Raw genomic sequence first — 20,386 nt, 5'->3', positions numbered from 1 at the left:
GTCTGATCCACCATCAACTGACCTGACACCAACTTTGCCATCATAATAATTTCAAATATTCACTCTAATCACTTTGCAAATGAAAACATGATTGTTGGAAACCAAATCAGATGATTAAAGAAATTATCTGGACACAAAATTAATAAAATTGATTTACTAATTCACTAATCATGAAGAAATATAATATAACTTAAATATTTCATCTCTAGCACACACAGAGTACACATATTATTCTATTGGTATCTCTTAGTTAATTGAATATTTATAAAGTAACAATGTGTTAGTCCAAATAAGAAGTAATATATTATTTTTTGATCATAAGACATAAATTTATTTAGTGTTACAAAGATTACAATAGGCAATATTAGAGACTAAACCAGTGAAATATTCTGAAATTTCAACGACTCTCACTAATGTGTGTCGGGGAGAATAAAGTATATAAAAGAATCACTGAAAGGTAATCACGTTACTCCTGAACCATAACTCTCATGTTAGCCTTGCCTACTGAGGTGATTACAGGTGAGTAACCACTTGTTTAACAGTGCTGAAGAGTTAGTATTCTTTTTTTATTTGATCCTCATTTTGACAGGATTAAAAGACTTTAGTGGAATATTTAACTATATCAAGATGTGTTACATTTGTTTAGGCTGCAAAATATTACTTTAATTGTATAAAGGTGTGTTGCATTTGTTTATGCTGCATTTGTTTAACAATGTAAGGATGTGTGTTTAATTATGTAAAGATGTTTTACTGCCTCACCTTGCCTGCCTAAGCTCTCTCCCCCCCCCCCCCCCCGTTGGCCTGATAAAGAGCTGAATAGCCAATAGCTATGCAGGGGAGGAATAGGCAGGACTGGAATGAAGAAACAATAAGGAGGAGGAAAAATCTAGAATGAGAGAAAAGAAATGAAGAAAATGAGGGAGAAAGGGAGAAATACGCCTGGCACCAGAAGCCAGACAGCTACCACCCAGACGTGGAAACAGCAGGAAACTTTTGTAAGACACACATACATACAAACATACATACATGCATGCATGCACACATACATACAGGAAGGAAGGAACGAACGAACGAAGGGAGTAAAGAAGGAAGAAAAGAAGGTTAAAAAACTTTGAGGCAAAATGTAGATAAAAAAAAAGAGATTAGAAAAAGAGCTAAGACTGAGCATTTATAAGTAAGAATAAGTTTCCATGTCATGATTTGCAAGGTCGTTGGGTCCTCGCCCACCCAAAAAAAAAGAAAGCCTGGTATAGGAGATTTCTGACTAATGTGTGGCCATGAGATATTAGAGAAGACCTAGAAACTCTCCTATCATTACCTTTAACCTTCTCAGCCTGTGAAAAGGTAAAGTAAGTAATACTTACTTTTATAGACTTCAGAAATAATAATAACATTTCCACAATCAAGGAATAGCCTCTAGGATGCATGCAAGGATATTCACTGACATATTTGCTGTACCATACAAGCAGAACCCTGCCATAATTTAAAAATAATACACAAAGGATAAGAATGTAACTACACCTACGTTATACATTTGTAAGTTGCTCAATATGAGATGTAGTTTTCACCATCTTTTCATGTACAGAATATAGCAGACTTAACATTACTCCCAAGTCTTAACTACAAAAGAGTTTTATAAATAATTGTGTTGTGGTTCAGCAAACAGGATTTGTATTGTAACTTGGGCCCTCAAGCCTGTATGTGGTCCATTTTAACATGCTTTATGATTAAATTGCTGTAACAGCATTTTAAGGGACCCCCCACATAATAATTCAAAAATTCGCCACATGTGGTATGAAAAGATTAGACACGTCTTAGTCAGGCAGGGACTTAAATCCTGCCTGATAATACTGTGGAGAAATTACACACTACAAAAGCAAGGAAGAAAGGGCAAAGGTTTAGCAAAAGGAAGATATAATCATATGATACATGCCTTCATACAAAGCAGGCTTTTTGATTCTAGGCTATCACTTTATAAATTCTATCTTGGACTGTTGATCTCTCTGAATGATTACTGCAGAATAACAGTTGTTGGTGATTTATATTTCAGACGTATTTGCATCAGGCTTATTCCTTGAAAATACAATCTTTCTAATGGAGCTGATTTCTCAAATAAAATGAAAATCTGGACGTTAAATTTGTATGAAAGCTGTGCAATGTCAGCACACAATTACGACATCACATTTGTGGAAAAAAACAGCCATAGAAGCAGCAACTAAATGTAAACCCAGATGAGATCCTGCTTTCAAAAGATAAAATGGTTCTACTAAAGGAAAATATTGACAAAACTTCTCCTCTTGTCTCTCTCAATTCTAGCCACATAATGAAACACATCTCTGTACTTCCTCTAAAAATACAGACAGCAGGCTTATAAACAGTGGAGATGGGAGAAGACTGAATCTCTTGGGTATGCCATCTTCCTCACCATTTGGTGTGTTATTAAATAATGTTAGTGATGTTTTTATATTGCTAGAATGTCATTTACTGCAGCATCTATTAGCTATAATAATGCAATTTACTTATTCTAATGTCAATAATAAATGTAGCAAGTGAGCTACTTATAAATGAGCTGAAAGGTTTAGTTTCATGTCTGCTCTCTAAAGGATATTCCGTATGCACATTATGCTGATATAGGCTGAATCGTTTCTATCTACCTATCTACCCAGGAAGAGATAAATGAACCAATGACAACTCTTGGGAAACAGACTGAAGTCATAGTGAAGTTCACAACTGCAAAAGAACTGGTCTTCAGTTTATACTAAGAAGGAACAGAGGGCATTTAAAATGAAACACTATTAATAAAAACTGAGAAAAGAAAAAATGGTCTGGTGTGGGACAATTTTATATTCTGTCAATTATATTTTAAATAAACACTGATTGGCCAGCAGCCAGGCAGGAAGTATAGGGGGAGAACCAGACAGGAAGTAGACATGGGGCAATGAGAACTGGAGTATTCTGGGAAGAAGGAAGCTCTTTTGGCAGTGTTGCGCAGATCATGGAAGAAGCAGGATGTAACCTGTCCTGCTGAAAAAGCTACTAAGCCATGTGGCTAACATAGATAAGAATAATGGGTTAATATAAGTTATGAGTTAATAAGAAGCCTGGGCTAATGGATCAATCATTTTATAACCTAACATAGACTCTCTGTGTGATTTTCTTTGGGGGCTTACCAGCTGTGGGAATTGGGCAGAACATAAACCCCAACAAGTTTGTCCTAATGTTACAGTGGTCATTTTGAGAAAGCCAGGCTGGTTTAAACAAGTTTATCAGAAATGCAAAATGATTATGACCAGTTAGCCTTGAATAGTATGTGAAAATAATTCTAGAAAATATTAGGATTAGATATGATGAATAGATATGAAAAATTTAGATATTCAATAAAAGTATATTTTAAAAGGAAACAGTCATGTTTATATTACAATACCATAGTAATTTACAAGAACTTTCTATTTATAATGTTGAAGTATTTTTACATTTATTATGCTTAAAATAAAGTATGTTGCATATATATATATGTATTGGAAAAATTAGGATATTAATATATTATGTACTTATGAGCATGTATATATTATACTGTTAAAGTTCCAAAAGTGACAGAAATAATTATTAACTGTTACTTTTAAAGTTTACATCAAATATGGTAGAACACGTTTCATCAAAATTAGGTGAATTTATTTTATTTTTATTTACTTACCTTGTGCAGTTTGAAAAATAATTTCAAACTATTATTCAGTCTGTAGTTGAACTCAGGACCACCTTCCTGCCTCAGCTTTGTCCCTAGGTGCTGGGATCATAGGCATGAACTGCCAACCCAATCATAGGTTATTTTCTTACATAATTAGATATATAGATATAGTAGATATTTAAGTTATAGTTAATATATAGTATTATACATAATATATTATATAATATGTTTGATTCATGTTTTACTCAATTTTATTAGTTAAGAAATACTAAACATTCATAAAAGCAATCAATTATCTATATGTGAACTGTGGTGTTTTGAATGAAATGATCCTCATAGGCTCATATGTTTGAATGCTTGGTGGCCACTTAGCAGAATTGTTTGGGAAAGATTAGAAGGTGTGGTCTTCTTGCATGATAGGAAGCTTTGTTGGAGGAGGTGTGCCACTGGTGGTGGACTTTGGGGTTTCAAAGGCCTAGGTCAGGCCCATGTCTTTCTCTCTGCTTGATGCTTATGGATAAGGATGAAAAATTCTCAGTGCGCCAGTCCAATGACTGTCTGTTTTCCACCAAGATGATCATAGAAAGCCCTCTAGTACTGTAGAAAGCCCCCAATTAAACGTTTTCCTTTATAAGAGTTGCTGTGGTAGGATGTCTCTTCACAGCAATAGAAGCCTAACTAAACATGAGCAACAAAGAGTTAGTCAGTGAAGAAACTGATGACTCAAACATGTTACCAGACAGTGTGATTAATAAACTGCTTATTTGTTTATTTTGAAGCATAATGTTACTATATGAAGCAAGGTATCCTCAAACCCATGATCCCACTGCATCGACCTTCCAAGATCACAAGTGTGTGCCTCCATATTAGTTTTAGCTAGCTACTTTAAATTTCTATTATGTTTATTTATTTGTGCATGTATATATGTGTATATATATATATATATATATATATATATATATATATATATATGTAAAGGGGCATGCATACCTCACAGTACAAGTGTGGATGGAGGTCAGGCAAGTACTTATAAGAATCAGTTCTCTTTTACCATCATGTGAGTTTCGGGTACAACTTGGGTTATCAAGCTTAATGGTTAGCATCCTCAGCTTCTAAGGCATCCCCATGGGCCTTTGTCTAGTTATTTAAATCCCACAAATACCACAACATTCTTAGGAACAAAATTCTGTGAACGATGCAAGCTCTATGGGTACATGAATAGAGAGAGTGCATGGTCTCTTGTTTGAAGGGATTCTTTAAGGAGATGAAGACAGCAGTTGACCTTAATTACTTTGCAATTTTCAATAAAGGGCCTCAATGTTTTCATTTCACCTTTGCTCCTAATAGTTACATAGATGACTGATCCCCTCAGGAAACAGAGGGCACTATGCTTTGAGGTTACTATCTGCAATTTTGTTTTCATAAAACAACTATTTATGGGAATATTAGGGCTTATTTATTTTTCCTTTCATGGATGATGATCCAAAATCCTCTCTGTAATAATCATGGCTAGCAGGAAGAAAAACTGGGGATCTTTCCAATAGTCAATTATTTACAAGAATTCAGATGACATAATCTACTCTGTCTGGTCTTCATCACAGTGTCATCAAAGTCCCATGGAAGTCAGCCAACTCAAGACTGGTTTTTCACCTTTACTAGTTTGAAATTTTTCCAATTTCTATGTGCATGTTTTACAAAAGCTTTACAAATTATTTTTAAGTTAACCAGAGGTTTTCAAAAAATAAAAGCAAAAGTATAATAGACAGTATTATTAGTTGTAAAGGAGCTAGAATTCAGTACCTTATCATAAGTACTTATTCAGTGAATTTAACTTTTGGATTATAACGTTTTCATTAAATATAAGCAGACAAGCTGCTGGTCAGTAATTCTTTCCCCAAACTATCCTGAAAATATGTATGTAATTCATTAAAAAGTAGAGAAATTTTATCATTAAATATTAAGTTTTTAGAGTGTTGTGCTTCTTTACTTTGTGATCACCTAATTTGATATAGTGAATAGGTTGAGAGTGGTGTTTAGCCAATAGAAGCAGTTGCCTCTATTTCCAATGCCCCAGTTCATCGACTGGCAGCTTCTTGAGTATAGTTGATGCATATTTAATTTTTAGTAACTTCTTGAGATTAAAAGTTCCATGCTATTAGTTTTTTTAATATTTGACATCTTCTAGAAAAATATCAAATATATGAAAAAATTAATGGAAGAGGATGAAGATAGAATAGTAATAGGCAGGGTAGTAATATTGGACTGCTTCTTAAAAGATAAATATGTCCTTGGACTTCCCACAGGGCAGGGAACCCTGATTGCTCTTTGGGCTGAGGAGGGAGGGGGACTTCATTGGGGGAGGGGGAGGGAAATGGGAGGTGATGGCGGGGAAGAGACAGAAATCTAAAATAAATAAATAAATAAATAAATAAATAAATAAATAAGATAAATATGTAGGCCACGGTGATGACTGGGGCCTGAGTTAAAACTTTCCTATTGTCACTCGGGAGGCAGAGGCAGGCGGATCTCTGTGAGTTCGAGACCAGCCTGGTTTACAGAGCTAGTTCTAGGACAGGCTCCAAAAACCACAGAGAAACCCTGTCTCGAAAAACCAAAAAAAAAAAAAACTTTCCTATTGTGTCTTGAGTAAGGTGGCTGTCTCATTAACACGTTAGTTTGCTTTCAAAAGTGCTCAAGTTAAGTGTGTGGCTACAACAATCTTCCTTCCATATTGGCAGCTCAAAAAGTTCTAAGAGAGGATGCAAGGATATTGTAAATGAAGATAATTGCTTTTCAAATTGTCCTTCCAATTTCATACTCACACTCAGGCTGAGTGGCCACCTTGATGGGTTGAGAACTCTCCCCCGGTCCCCACTCGTTGTAGGCAACAACTCTGAAGGTGTACATGGCTGCTGGTTTCAAGTTCCCCACAGTAAGCTGAAGGGACCCGGGCTGGGTTGTGTTCAAAGCTCGCTCCCTAGGAAATCAAGTTGAAGAGAGATATTATCTTAAAATGATAGCATTAGCCCAAAATTGGTTTGGTATAAAAAAGTAATAAGCAACCAAATGGTTGCTTACTCGCTTAATGTTGACTCTGGGATAAAGTTCAGGTATTCTGAGGTTTGTTAGGGAAAGAAATGATGGAATGGGCCTACAAGAAGACACTGCAAACTTTGAGAGAGTTCAAGTCATCATCACTCTCATTACAACTTGCAAGCTAAAATCCTGTTACCTGACATTTTAGAATTTTGTATTCAAAAGTCACGACAAGAAAGGAGCTAATAAAATGTCTGCAATCTAGATAGGAAGATATATTTCATAAGATCCAGCTGAAAAGAGAAATTAAATTTCAAATTATTCCACAATTTGGTTGTTGTTAGTATTGTCAACAAATTCATTCATGCATTTTCTTTTCTTTTTTTGGGAAAGCAAAATGTAGATGAAAAATATTTCTGTTTTTATATGGAAATCTGGCTCCTATTGTTACTTTATGTTCAGTTATAGGAAGAAATGACATTTCTTTTCATTTTCATTCATTTTCTCATTGCAAAAAGAAATAATAATATATTTATGTCCGCTTGCCTTGTTCTTCAAACTACATCTCCATGTGTCAATTTGTTCACTAATAGAGACATTTCTTCTGTTGGAAAAGAATGAATCTATAGACCAGGATGTGATTCATAGCACACAATAAATGAGGACAAACTCTGTGAGTAGTGACAATGACATTCAACAAGGAGAACTAGTAAAATATTTTTAAAGGATGATTCTAGAACTCCTGCATGTGCTCACTGACCCTTAGTATGTTATTGATTACAAAAATTTAAGAAGAAATTCTGAAACTATTGGACTGTATCATACATTTTATTGTTACACAATGTTTTTATAACTTCTCTCAGGGATTTTATGTAGAAGTTAATTTTGTCATTGGTTGAATATTGTCTTATTTTTGAGACAATTAAACTGACATCTATTTTTGTCTAATTGCACACTTAATTTTTCCGCTCTTTTCTTATGGCAAATCTTCTAAGGACATGAGTAGTTATTTCTAAGTTATCTGAATTCATAATAGGATCCAGTAGAGACCAGTCAGCTCAACCTTAGACCTAAAACTTTCTCTCTTCTTCTACTGCCCTTTCTCCTATAGGATTAATTAAATGCCTAATTATGAACTGGGCAAATTGAAACAAGTAGACAGTTCTGAAAAGAAGTACTAGTGATTGAATTATTTTTTGAAAATTTTTCCAACTTTCCTGGACACCAGAGAAATGCAAATAAAAATTATAGTGTCATTGGTGCAAGTCACAATGACAATTATCAAAAAGACCAACATAATAAGGAATGAATAAGAGTAGAGCTAAGACACGTGTAGTCATTAAAAAAATATTCACAGATTTTAACATATAATTTAACTCTTCTATTTCCAAGGATATAATCAAAATAAAAAGACATCTGTACTTCCTTGTTTATTGTTTTACTCTTCACTATGCCTATGATATGACCACCCTAGCTGTCCATTGTGGCTGGATGGTTAATCATAGGGTATATACATACAATTGAAATTATTTAGTCACAAAGAAAAATAGATATGGTCCTTAGGAAAGTGGTTGGAACTGGAGATTATGTTCAATGACATCTAAAAAGATAAATAGCATATGCTGTGGAATGATCCTGTATTTTATGAATATGGATTAATCCTATTAGTTAATAAAGAAACTTATTGGCAAATAGCTGAGCAGAGTAAGGTTAGATAGGAAAGTCAGACTAGAAGAATGCTGGGAGGAAGAAAGGCAGAGTCTGGAGATGCCAGTCAGATGCCAAGGAGGCAAAACATTTAAAAAGTGAGGTACAAAGCCAGGAGCCACATGGCAATGCATAGGTAAGAAATATGGCTTTACTTAAATGTAAGACTTAGCTAGCAACAAGTCTTAGCTATTGATCGAGCCTTTATAATTTCTCTTAAGTCTCCAAGCCAGTTATTTGGAAAGTGACTGCTGGTTATTTGGAAACAGGGTTTCTGGGTGGTGGTGGTGGGGACAAGAAAACTTTTGCCTACAAGCATATATATGCCAGGGTGTCTTCAACTTGTGGCAATACTCCAGGATCTGCCTTGCTGACCGGCCTGCACTTAACATTTAATTTTATGTGTCTCTTTTCAAAAATCTTCTTCCAATGTCAAAGTAAAACCACAACGAAATGTCATACAGACAATGTGTATCAGTGCTGGACTAAATCTAGGAAGGTAACTTTTGGTTTTCTCATTTACCAGTTTCCCAGTTGCCCTGGGTGGTGAAATGGACACTATACACCAACAGTCAGAAAGAATTAAGTGACTGAATTTGTTAAGCCACTGAGGAAAGAGCGTGGTACTAGGTAAGCAACATGGAATCTCTTATTAGTGATTGTTGCTGTCCTTATTTTACGACTATTGCAAAATAACAACATTCTACTCCATCTAAGGATAGAGACTGCTGCCACGGACCTGGAACTTTCGATTTGAGTCGTTAGCATATGGTGCAGTGAGGGATAAAGTGTACAGACGCTCTGCACATGCTCTAATAAGAAACAAAGGACTGTGTATATGGTCTATATGATTAATATTATTCTGAAATCTAAATGAATACTTAGCAGATGGTCGTAACTAAAGCTTCTGCTAGTCTTAAAGATGTTCTGGTAGTGAACATGGGGAGATCCCTAAGAAGATGGGATCTTGCTGATGGACACTGAGAGGAAATAATAGCCTAATGCTACAGCCCTGCTCTCCAGTGACATCTGGGTTTCATCCTAGTGCCGGGGCTTTTGCTGCCAAGCTGACTCTCTGATTCCTTGTGGTCACAGTGAGTGACATTATTTTGCTAAACGGATGCAAAGGCATTGTAGCAAAATGACATTTCCTGCCAAGTCGTTCCTCATAATTGTCTTAAGCTACAAATTGGAAACTGATTGTCAGGGGGCTTCTGTTAACATTTTCCTGGTGTGTATGGTTATGAATAAACTATGGGAAATTACTGTCCAACAGTAAGTGAAGACTAAGTTTGGAATGACTGTTTGTGTTCTATGGTCCTGACTAAGAGACCACTTTAAGGAGCGGCTCTCAGGGTGTCTGTATTGCAGTGGAGGTAACTAAATGTTTGCTATCTTCTCACTCTCGCCAGTGCTCCTCTGCGGAGAAGCAAATATGCACAGCATCCTGAAGACGGCAATGCTAGATGTGATGTCCTTGCCCCATCACTGTGTGATGGTGGTCCTGTCTTCACTGTACCTTCTGGAGGGACCTAGCCCCACTGACCCTCAGTGAATGCTCTCCTGAGAACTAGAAACACAGAACTCCCAAATGCACACAGTTGAGGTGAGGCTGGAACAGGAGATACACTTTCAGACAACAAGCCCTCCTCACTTCTTTTCTCTCAACTCAGAGGTGGCCTATGGAGTCCATTTGGCTAAAGTCGAGGGGAAAAGTAGCCTATATCTTCTAGAATCTATCCATCATAGATTGAGTCTTAGAAACACCTGAGAATGAGGAATGAAGCCTGATTTTTTTTCTCAGAAGTGGTGATAGATAGCATGCCTTCCTGTTACCAAGGGGTGCACGGAAATCGTCAGTGAGAACACTCATTTTTTACCCAGGCAAAGCTGCCTTGGGCTTTACCTTCATAATATTTCCCGGCAAGTTGCAGTTTCAAAATCAACCACATTGACAATGGGACAATAACCCTGCTGCTTTACAAAAATACCACTATAACACATAATTTTAAAAAGGACTTTTTTGGGGGGTGGTGGGGACCTTCCTTATTTTTGTATTTAATTTTGAGACTGTGTCTAACTATGTTCTCTGGACCAGCACTACCACTGCACTCTTCCTGTCTCGATGTCTTCATGCTTAAGATTTCAGGTGTGTACTACCACGGCCAGCTGGTGATGAAGTGGTTGCTAAGGTAAAATGACAAGACTGGGAACACTGGAGAAGATAATTAAGAAAGCTTGATGCATGGACAAGAGACAGATGAGATAACCAGTGAACTGAAGGATGGGGCTCTAGGAAAAAGGAATCATCAAAGCTGGCTGAAATTGAGTCCCATGGTGCCCCTTCCATAGGAGAACCTAAAAGACACTGTGGCTTTGCAACCTCACCCCGGTAAACATCTCAGCTTTATGCGTAGTTACACCTTTCCACAAATTAGTGCATCTAACGAGTCTAATTGCAAAAGAATGATCTCTGGATGAGGATGGATTCTGAGGAATCCTATTTCAGGGAAGGGACAGCCCTAGACTTGTTCCAGAACAGATGCTACGCTAAGTTTTGGAAGGCCAGAGGCAACAGGCAGATCTTGTCATTACCATACAGCTTTGTCCCCCTTTCCTCTCTTGCTCAATCACCTGGGCAAAGAAAAGCTAACTCAGCACAGGTGAGGTGTGAATTCTTCCCCCTCTGGAAAGTAAGCGTTGGGACTACTTGGGAGTTTGAGAGTGCTGTTAGGGTTGAGAAATGAGAAAACTCAGGAAGAGATTTCGCTTCAATAACATATATTAACTCCTAAACACTGCCACGGTTTTAGGTACAAAGCAAACATTGTAGCACAAGGAGCAAGCTCAGGAAATTTGCTTGGAGCCTGAATTCTGCTTAGGTTACTTTGATGACAGGTCCTTACGTCTGGAAGCAGTTCCTGGTATAGTGGGTACTTGCAATATAAGGTTAGATTTTCCTAGTGTTTTGCCTTTGCCATTGGCATTCATAGCTATTGCTACTTCTCACTGGCACTCTTCTTTTTGATCTATGTCATCTGTTAATTCGTACCCACAGCCTGGCGTCCTGCCTCATCCTGTAGTTGATACAAAATCACCTTTTTGCAGCAGTCTAGAGACCCGCAAGGTGGTCCACGTTTTCACAGTCCTCTGTGGGAAGCCCCCGTGTTCCATGAATCCAGACTCTTTCTACTGTCTCTCCTTTGCCTTGCTTCTCATGTTCTGTGTACTTGATGAGCCCTTCGTCACCATATTTCAACTCAGATTTCCTTTTGTAGTTGGTAATATCTAGTTCCCAGTGAAATTCAATTAGGATCCAACTGAAATGCAAGGTCTTATCCGTGTTCCACCATCTTATCTCTTAGTTTTAGCAGAACTAAACAGTGTCTGTTTACATTATCACTACTCTTGGTCTGTTTATTCAACACAAGCAACGGATATGATATTAGAATGTATACTTTCTGAGTGTAGAGAACAGTGAGGTTCTTAAGGTCTATAAACCAGAGAGTGGGAGGCGATTGGAGAAGACTTTGCATTCCAATGTTCTCTTTTAGGAACAGAAAAAGCAATCATTTATTATTATTATTATTATTTGCAGCTGGTTTGTTTTTATTGTTTTCTTTCTTTATTCTTTTTGACATTATGTGAGCTGGAATCAGAACTTGTGTTTTTTTGCTTTGATAACAGAGTTTGCATATTAAAGCATCCTGCTTTTAGAAGTTTATTTGTAACAAACAATTTCTACTATATAAATATATTCTGCCTTAACTAAGTGTGCTGGTGTTAGCATTTAGTTTTAAGAGTTCTGCACAAAGGCTGTCATGAGGTGCCAAGTACCTAATTAGTTGCTTACAGGAAGAAGAATTATATTAATTCCTTTGTAGTGAAGAAACTATGTATTTTAATAAAAATACTTTTAGCAGCACCTTGTTATCCATGTGTTTATATATTTGTTCTTTTAGTGAGTCTAACTAGTGCAAGAAGACAAGACCTTCTCAGTATGGGGACCTTGAGAGAGAATTGAAGGGAGGAGAGACAGACAGGGAAGGGAGCAGAGAAAAATGTAGAGCCCAATAAAATTAATAAAAATTGAATTTAACTTTATTATTTGCAAACTTGGACATTTCTGGCCTTCTACTCTCACAATACTACACAAAGCTTCTTAGTTTTGATTTATCCCAAGAAACTGGTCATTGCCCCCCAGGCAAACAGGAAGTGGGATATAGGGAAGGATATCAAATCTGAAGCCTGGGCTTTGGTGTGTTCAGTGTGAGTTCTAGATCGGTCAGGAATACGTAAAAAGACATTCTTTCTAGAGAGATGAGTAGAATAAAATAAAGAGAATACTCCAACACACAGGGATCCTCCCTCTCCTTTCCTCCCTCTCTATTCTCTCCCCATTTCCCCCCTCTCTCTCATTCTTCCCCTGGTTCCCTTTCTTCTGTACTCATATGTAATCTATTGCCTCGTCCCATCTATTGCTTCCAAAAACCAATTCATCTCTGATACTTCTTCTCTGAAACCCTCCTTTCAGCCAGGATCACTACTTCCTTTGATTTCTGCAAAGGCTTGCTGCAAGCCTGCTGTCTTCCTTTTAGCTGATGGCTGGTCTAAGTTCTGCCTTCCAGTCACAGCCATCCCTGTCTGTCAAACTCTAGCCCAAGTCAAAGTCATTTTTAGTGCAACAATCCTCCCAAGACTTCCAGAGGACCTGTGCTTTCTCTGCGACTTCAATACAGTGCTGGATGAGCCGCATGAAATGAAGAATGCTTCATTTGCATATAGCCTTCATAGACTGCATGTCTTAGTTTCCAGTACACTTTATATCTATTGAAAGAATAAAATCATCAGTCTCTCAATCAATGTCATAGAAACATTGTTCGGTTAAAAAAAAAAAGTTAGTTGCTTTTGAGTTTAAACTGAAGCTGAGGCTCTGTGAGGAGGGCTGGCATCGCCAAGTTTTCTGCCTCGGTCACTGTAGTGCTTTGGATTTTGAGGCTTGTCCTCTTTCCATCACAACACACTCCCTTCATGGATAACAGGCTTCATCAGTTGCAGAGTCTTCAGCTCTGAAGAGCGGGGAAGAATATGTAAACAGCATGTTGGGAAATGTAATGCCCAGTGAATTCTAAAATGAATCCTCCATGTCAATCAGAAAAACCTTGTCTCTAATCCCTGGCAGTGAGCACAGGTTTCTGGGGCAGCACAGAACCATATAAACCATCCCTGCTGCACGATGGAGACTTGGTCCAGGCTTTGTTCTGTTGCAAAATAGCATGTGACCTTGAACACATCAGGGGTATCTGGGAGTCTTCCATGCTTCATTTGCACAATGAAGATACCAGCCCTTATCTAACTACCTCACAAGGCTACTGTGAGGATTAAATTAAATGATGCTCACAGAACGATTTAATTCTCCCATTTGAACTCTTACTATGGTTTACATGTAGCTTTTTAAAGGGAATATCTCTTATTTTGTGCATGAGGTGAAGGGATCACCTTGTATTTACATCCTGGTTCTACTATTTACTACAGGCAAAACTCCTTAGGCACTGTTTCTCAGTCTTTCCGAACAAGCTCCTCTGTAAAATAGAAATTATCATAACTACATTATCTGGGTATCAAATGGGATAATGCTTATGAAAGCAATAAATCCCCCTGTAAGTAAGAGTCAGAAAATATCCCTATATTTCATTTATTTTAATTTTTGAACCCACTTTATGACTTCTGTCCAGAGATAGTTAAAAAGAACAGTGTGTTTTTATTGCCATGGAGAAAGAGCTAATGTTTCAGGTACATTTTATAAGCATCATTTACTATTCGCCACAAATTTACATACCAAATATGGTTTTCACCACCCACCTGGAAACCACATAACAATTTTCTGTGATTAATCTTGATTGCCAATGTCATTGGATTAGGGGACAAGTAGAAAATTAATAAGACAGCGATCTAGGTATGTCTATGGACATTTTTCCAGAAACAACATGAAGGACAATAAAATGAAGTACTATGGTAAGACTGTCAATAAGTAAAGTCTGAGGTGCTATAAAAGCAGCAGGAGTTGCAGGCATGTACAGCTACCCTCCTCTGCTATGAGTGTGTCTACTGTTACCATCATCAGACTAGCTTCTTCACCCTTTCAAGGTGGACTCCTCATACTAGACTCTTTGGGGAGCTCTTTGGTATCAGTCTGGGATTGAGCAGCTACCATTTTCTGTGCTCCTAAGTGTACAAACAACCATTCTAAGATTATTCAGTCTATAATAAGTCCATATAAACACACAGACAACGGGGAGAGAGGAAGGGAGAGAGAGAGAGACAGAGACAAATGCTACTATTAATTCTACACTAATTGGCCCAATGCAACATAGTTGATAGGGTTTTGGGACAAAATTCAAATTTTTAATGTTCCATTTTCTAACTGCATGACCTTTACACTTTGACTGCTTGTGACAAAGTTCACAAGTAATCTCCAGAAAATTAAAGTTATAAGGATCTTTATTGATATAGAAAATATGCCAATGTCTTTAAGCCATGTCAAATGAATATATATATCAAATTATCCATTGAGTTTGAAAATTTAGTAAAGAGAAAAATAGAGAATAAATATATCATGATTCTGTAAACATCAAAAAAGAAAACATTCCTCTCCTCTTATTTATTCACTACAGAAGAAACGGAGTGAGGAAACCTGATTTGGATTAAGCCTGGCATTAAAATCTTATCCTCTTACTAGCTACTTAACTGAAAAGTGGGCTTCTAACCCTAGCTCTATAATATTTTTTGTGGACACTACTAAGGATCATAAGCACACAAGATGGTTGGCCTATGGTCTACTAACCATAGTAATTACTCTGCAAACGCGGTCTAACATTGTTGGCGCCAACTCCGTGGCCTTGGACCCAGGAATCACTCCCTTCCTTGAGCACCAGTCTCTGAATTCTTACATAGAAGATAGATTATAATCTCAAAGATCACTTCTAGTTCTAATGATTTCTAGGTACTAGTGTGTATTAGGGAAGCAATTTCTCCCCCTCTGAAATCTGGTTTTCAACTTTGCAATGTATGATATTCTCCAAATTCCAAAATTAAAGCACAACCCAAGAAGAGAAGTTATAAGAGGAGAAGAATTAAAAAAAAAAAAAGGTAAACATGGCACTTGCGTTCCTGATACCATTAGCCAGTCAGACAGACTAATGACAACATTAGCTAGAGTAATCTGTCTGACAGAGTTGTTGCTCATCAGTCACAAATGTTAAAACCTCTACCTTTTAATACACCACTGTGTTCAGGAGCCAAATAAACCTGCAGATACAAACAAAGAGCACCGCCAAGTCTTCAGAGACATATGGCGTGTATTTGCTCTAGTGAGACGCTAAAACATACACAATGAATGGGAATGTTAAAATCAAATTTCTGTGTCAATTTCTTTTTCTAAATTAGGAAAGTTTTCATTGAGAAGCTTTCAGAGCTTTCATCCTCCACAATTCATTTTATTGGCTAAGAGAAACTATCAAGAATATGACTGTGTCTTTCTACTAATTTATTTTATAAGATATGATTAGAAATTTTCTGTGCAGAGTAGAATTCACTTTCAGTCAACAGTTGGACAAACTACATGCATGCAACAAAAATATAGTGAGACAAAAAATAGCAAATGCTCCTATACTAATTCAGTCTCTCTCTCTCTCTCTCTCTCTCTCTCTCTCTCTCTTACACACACACACACACACACACACACACACACACACACACACACACACAAAGATTTAAAGGATGAATTCTGACTTGGAAGACAGTGGAGATTTCCATGTAGTAGTTAACATATCAGTTAGGGTTCAAACATAAAGCATAACTAGTGTTGCTAAACCTTAGTTATTTTCTTGCGTGTTCAGAATGGCCCAGGAATCAAGAGCAAGAAAGTAAAGGAAAACACTCACAGGAACCTTATGTTTTACTAGGAGAAAGATGTTTAATAAAAAAAAACTAATCTTAATAAAAATCATAGAAAGTGTGCAAAGCATCCAGGCACAGTGGCAGTCCCAAATATTTGGGGGGATGAGTTGGGAAAATTACTTGAGCCTAGGAGTTTATGAGTATTCCTAGTTAACATAGTGAGATTGCCTTTTCCTTTGTTTCCCCCACACTCAGAAAATAAAACAAAACAAAATAAGAAAATAAATAAATAAACTGTGTGGCTTGGAAACGGAGACAGGGAGTGCAAAGGATCAGGGAATATGTTCCCCAAAGAGGTGATGTTCAGCATAAATTCAGTAGGAATTAGGAAAAAATTTACATAGCTGTGGGTGTGGACTCAGGGAGAGTATTCTACATACAGTACAGAAACTACAGGGAAGACAGAATGGGTATATTTAGAAAAATTGAAAACTAGTAAGCACAACAAATGGTGGGAATAGAGAAGATACAAGGGTCTAGAACAGGAAGGACTTTTATCTAATCTGAGAGAAAAAGGCGGGCAGCAAAAGGTTTTAAATTACAAAAGCACCCAGCACAATCTAACTTATGATTTAAAAGGTTAAGTAAGTTGATAAAAAGAACTGACTTCCTAGACTTTTGCAATGGTATGATGGGAAGCAGTATTCATATATATATAGTGTAATAAGTGATAGTATTCAATATGTGTTTTATTAATTGATTTCTTGACTTTGAATGTATAATAAACACTGCTAAAACATTATAAACGTCTTAGTTTCTACCACTAAGCTAGAAACAACATCATAACTATTCTTGATTTTAAAGCATGAAACAAGTATTTAGAACAAAGCAGGTTTTGTTCAAAAGATACTAATGATTGATTTCGTGTGAGAAATTTGATAAATGTATCTAAATCACAGGTAAAAGTTAAATTTAGAGCGAGAAATTTTCAAGACAGTAACTGGTCCATAGAGTTTAAAGACAAGACATGAGCAAGAAGATTCCAAGGATGAGTCCTGGGGCAACTCAATATTTAAAAACTAGGGAACTTGGGAGTGGAAACCAACAAAAGATCATGGCAATGATGACTACAAAAGCAGCATAACACAGAGCAGCATGGCACACACACACACACATACACACACACACACACACGCACACACACACACGAAAGGTGAGTGATAAAAAAGTGGGGGTAATCGAATGTGACAAAATTATTTGAAGGTCAGGTGATATGAGTAACATAAATTCACTGCTCTTAGCTGCATACAAGTCCTTGGAGAGCAATTATAAAAGGAACTGCAATAAGAAACAAGGAACAAGATCATGCTTAGATGATAGTGTGAGACATGGGAGTGAAGTTAAGCAACTTAGTAAACTATTATGAAAGGGATTAGGAAGCAAGGTGTTGAAGACAGAGAGGAGGACGAAAGAGGAATTTATCACAATGGGAACGACAATTCTGTGCATATGTACTTATAAACGTGATCACCTTGAATAGGATAAACTAATGTGCAATAGAATATATTGCATTTATTTTGTAAGAATGGACACAATCTAGTATACAGGGTTAATTTTGGTCTAATTTAAAAGTATAGGTCATTCCAAGGTATTCTTTGTGTTAGTGATACATACTTGCAGAATCCCCTCTTCCTCCACCTCTTGAACTCCAGGTGCATCCCACCTTTAAGTATGAAGATGCTTAACTCTTTCCCCAAGAGTCTCCCAATTTTTTTCTCCTAATCCACCTCTATTCTTCTCTGCCACCAACTGACCTTCTGAAGCAATCCATACCAGACAACCAAACAACCTCCCCACTTTTCTAAGACTCAGAAAGGCTAGCAGAAACAAGGGATTGGAACACACACCAAACAAAGATAAGACTAGATAGCAACACTTAGAATCACAACATACCAACCCCAGATGCCTGGACACCAGTAAAAGAAAACACAATCAGTGACAGCCATGCCATAATCCATGATTAATCCTTCTCTATTCTTTATAGCCAGAATTTGAAAACTGCTTAGGTGTTCATTAATAGATGAATAGATAAGAAAATGTGGCACATTTGCATAAAAATATTACTCAGCTGTTCAAAAAGAATGAAATTCACATGTAAATGAATTGAACTAGAAAAAAAATACTGAGTAATGTAACCATGCCCAAATAAACATATAAAGACATATATAATGTGTGTTCTCTTACTTGTTGTGGTTGTTTGAATAAGAATGGCTGCCATAGGCTCATATGTTTGACTGCTTAGTCAACAGAAAGTAGCACTATTTGAAAATATTAGAAGGATTAAGGAGTCTGAATTTTTGCAGGTACAGTGTCACTAGGGTAGGCTTTTAGAATTCAAAAACCCATTTCAAACCTCTTTCTCGGCCACAGATCAGCATGTAGTTCTAAGCTACTGTCCTAGGGTCTACCTGTATCCCACCATGCTTCCTGCCATGAAAATAAAGAAGTGAATCTCTAAAACTGTAAGGAAGCCCCCAATTAAGTGCTTTTTTCTTGTAATAGCTTCCTTGGGCATGGTTTTTCCTCATAGCAAAAGAACAGTGATTAAAAAATATGTGGATTTTAGCATTTGATAGGCATGCTGCAATCCGTGTAATCACAGTGTAAAGGATCTTCCGAAGTGAAATTAGAATATATAATTATGGGGAGAAAGGAAGGAATCTAGAAAATAACGTTTAAAGGGATAAAGGGAGAGAAGAAGAGAGTAAAGCAAGTGATACAGCAGGGACACCTGTAACTGGAGGTTTCTCTCCCACCCACCAGTTCCCAAATAAACACTCTGAGGCTTAATATTAACTACAAACTGTTTGGCCTATTAGCTCAAGCTTATTATTAACTAACTCTTACAACTTAACCCATTTCTATTTTACTATATTTTACTACAAGGCTTGTGGCTTATTACCTCACATCTTGCTTCCCTGATTGCTGCTGACATCTCCCTGACTCTGCCTCCCCCCCCCCCCCCCCCCGTTTCTCAGCATGGATTTCCTGCCTAGCTATATTCTGCCTGGCTATTGGACAAATCAGCTTTTTAATGGTAATAAGACATAGTCACAGCATTCCGAAGGGTATCCCATTTTAGAAAGCTAAAACTAATTGTCATTTGAGGGTTTATATGGAAACCTACTACAGTCGAAGGTTTTTTAAATTTATACACAGAGGAAAGAGCTCTAAATGGAGGGAGATAACCCCCCCCCCCCCAAATCTCTATCCACGGAGTGCTCCAGACTCATGAATTGGTTACATCTAATTGTGTTGTTGACAAAGAGGACCATGAAAACCCCCAAAACTCAAACTTTTTGCCAAGGTTATTGTTTGCTCTTCAGAAACTGATGGTAAAACCCTACTGGTGAAGACAAGGCCAATATGTTCCATTGAATACAGAGAAGTTGAGCAGGTGCCTAACTAAAAGTCTTCTCCCCTACTGACTAGTGTTTGTTTTTCTGGAAGGTATTTTGCATTCCTAGAGAAGAAAAGTAAACACCAACCATGTTACAACAACTTCAATCTATGCTGGTGATCTGTCTCCATAATATACTGGTAAAATTATGTCATAAATGAGGGAGTACCCCACAACTATCTGATTGGATTTAAACACCACACCATATGATAAATCCTTCAATGACACTGACTTGGGTATCTCAAGACTAGATAGGCCATGGACCTAGGAAAGCATTGTATCATGATTAATAAAAACCCAGAGACTGATATTAAAGGTCAGAAAAGCAGATCAGACAGCCCCTGGCTCTTACCTCTACTTCAAAATGGTGATTCTGCCCCCAGGAATCTTCAGAATGAGACTGTGTCTGAGAGCTGTCTCCTCCCATATTATATTCTTCTCTAGGGCTAGGATTAAAGGCATGTACCACTACCATCTGGTTTCTATGGCAAACTAGTGTGACTATTGGGATTAAAGATGTGTGTCACCACTGTCTGGTCTACTCTCTGATCTTTAGGCAAGCCTTATTTATTAAAGTACTTCCTGCCTTTCTTTTTTCC

The 20,386-nt window shown here is 37.2% G+C and overlaps 1 protein-coding gene across 1 annotated transcript in view; it reads right to left on the bottom strand.

Moving 5' to 3' along the window:
• Dcc (DCC netrin 1 receptor) overlaps positions 1-20,386 on the bottom strand; it is a 1,005,453-nt gene that overhangs the window by 282,761 nt on the left and 702,306 nt on the right. The window contains exon 9 of the mRNA XM_041639231.1: positions 6,508-6,662. Within this exon, the coding sequence (XP_041495165.1) occupies positions 6,508-6,662 (155 nt within the window). The remainder of the gene's footprint in view (positions 1-6,507; positions 6,663-20,386) is intronic.

Source organism: Microtus oregoni, unplaced genomic scaffold (assembly GCF_018167655.1).
Source record: "Microtus oregoni isolate MIOR12 unplaced genomic scaffold, Mior012 000057F_ref0000458, whole genome shotgun sequence".
Lineage (NCBI taxonomy): Eukaryota > Metazoa > Chordata > Mammalia > Rodentia > Cricetidae > Microtus > Microtus oregoni.
This window is presented reverse-complemented; position numbering and strand designations above follow the sequence as displayed.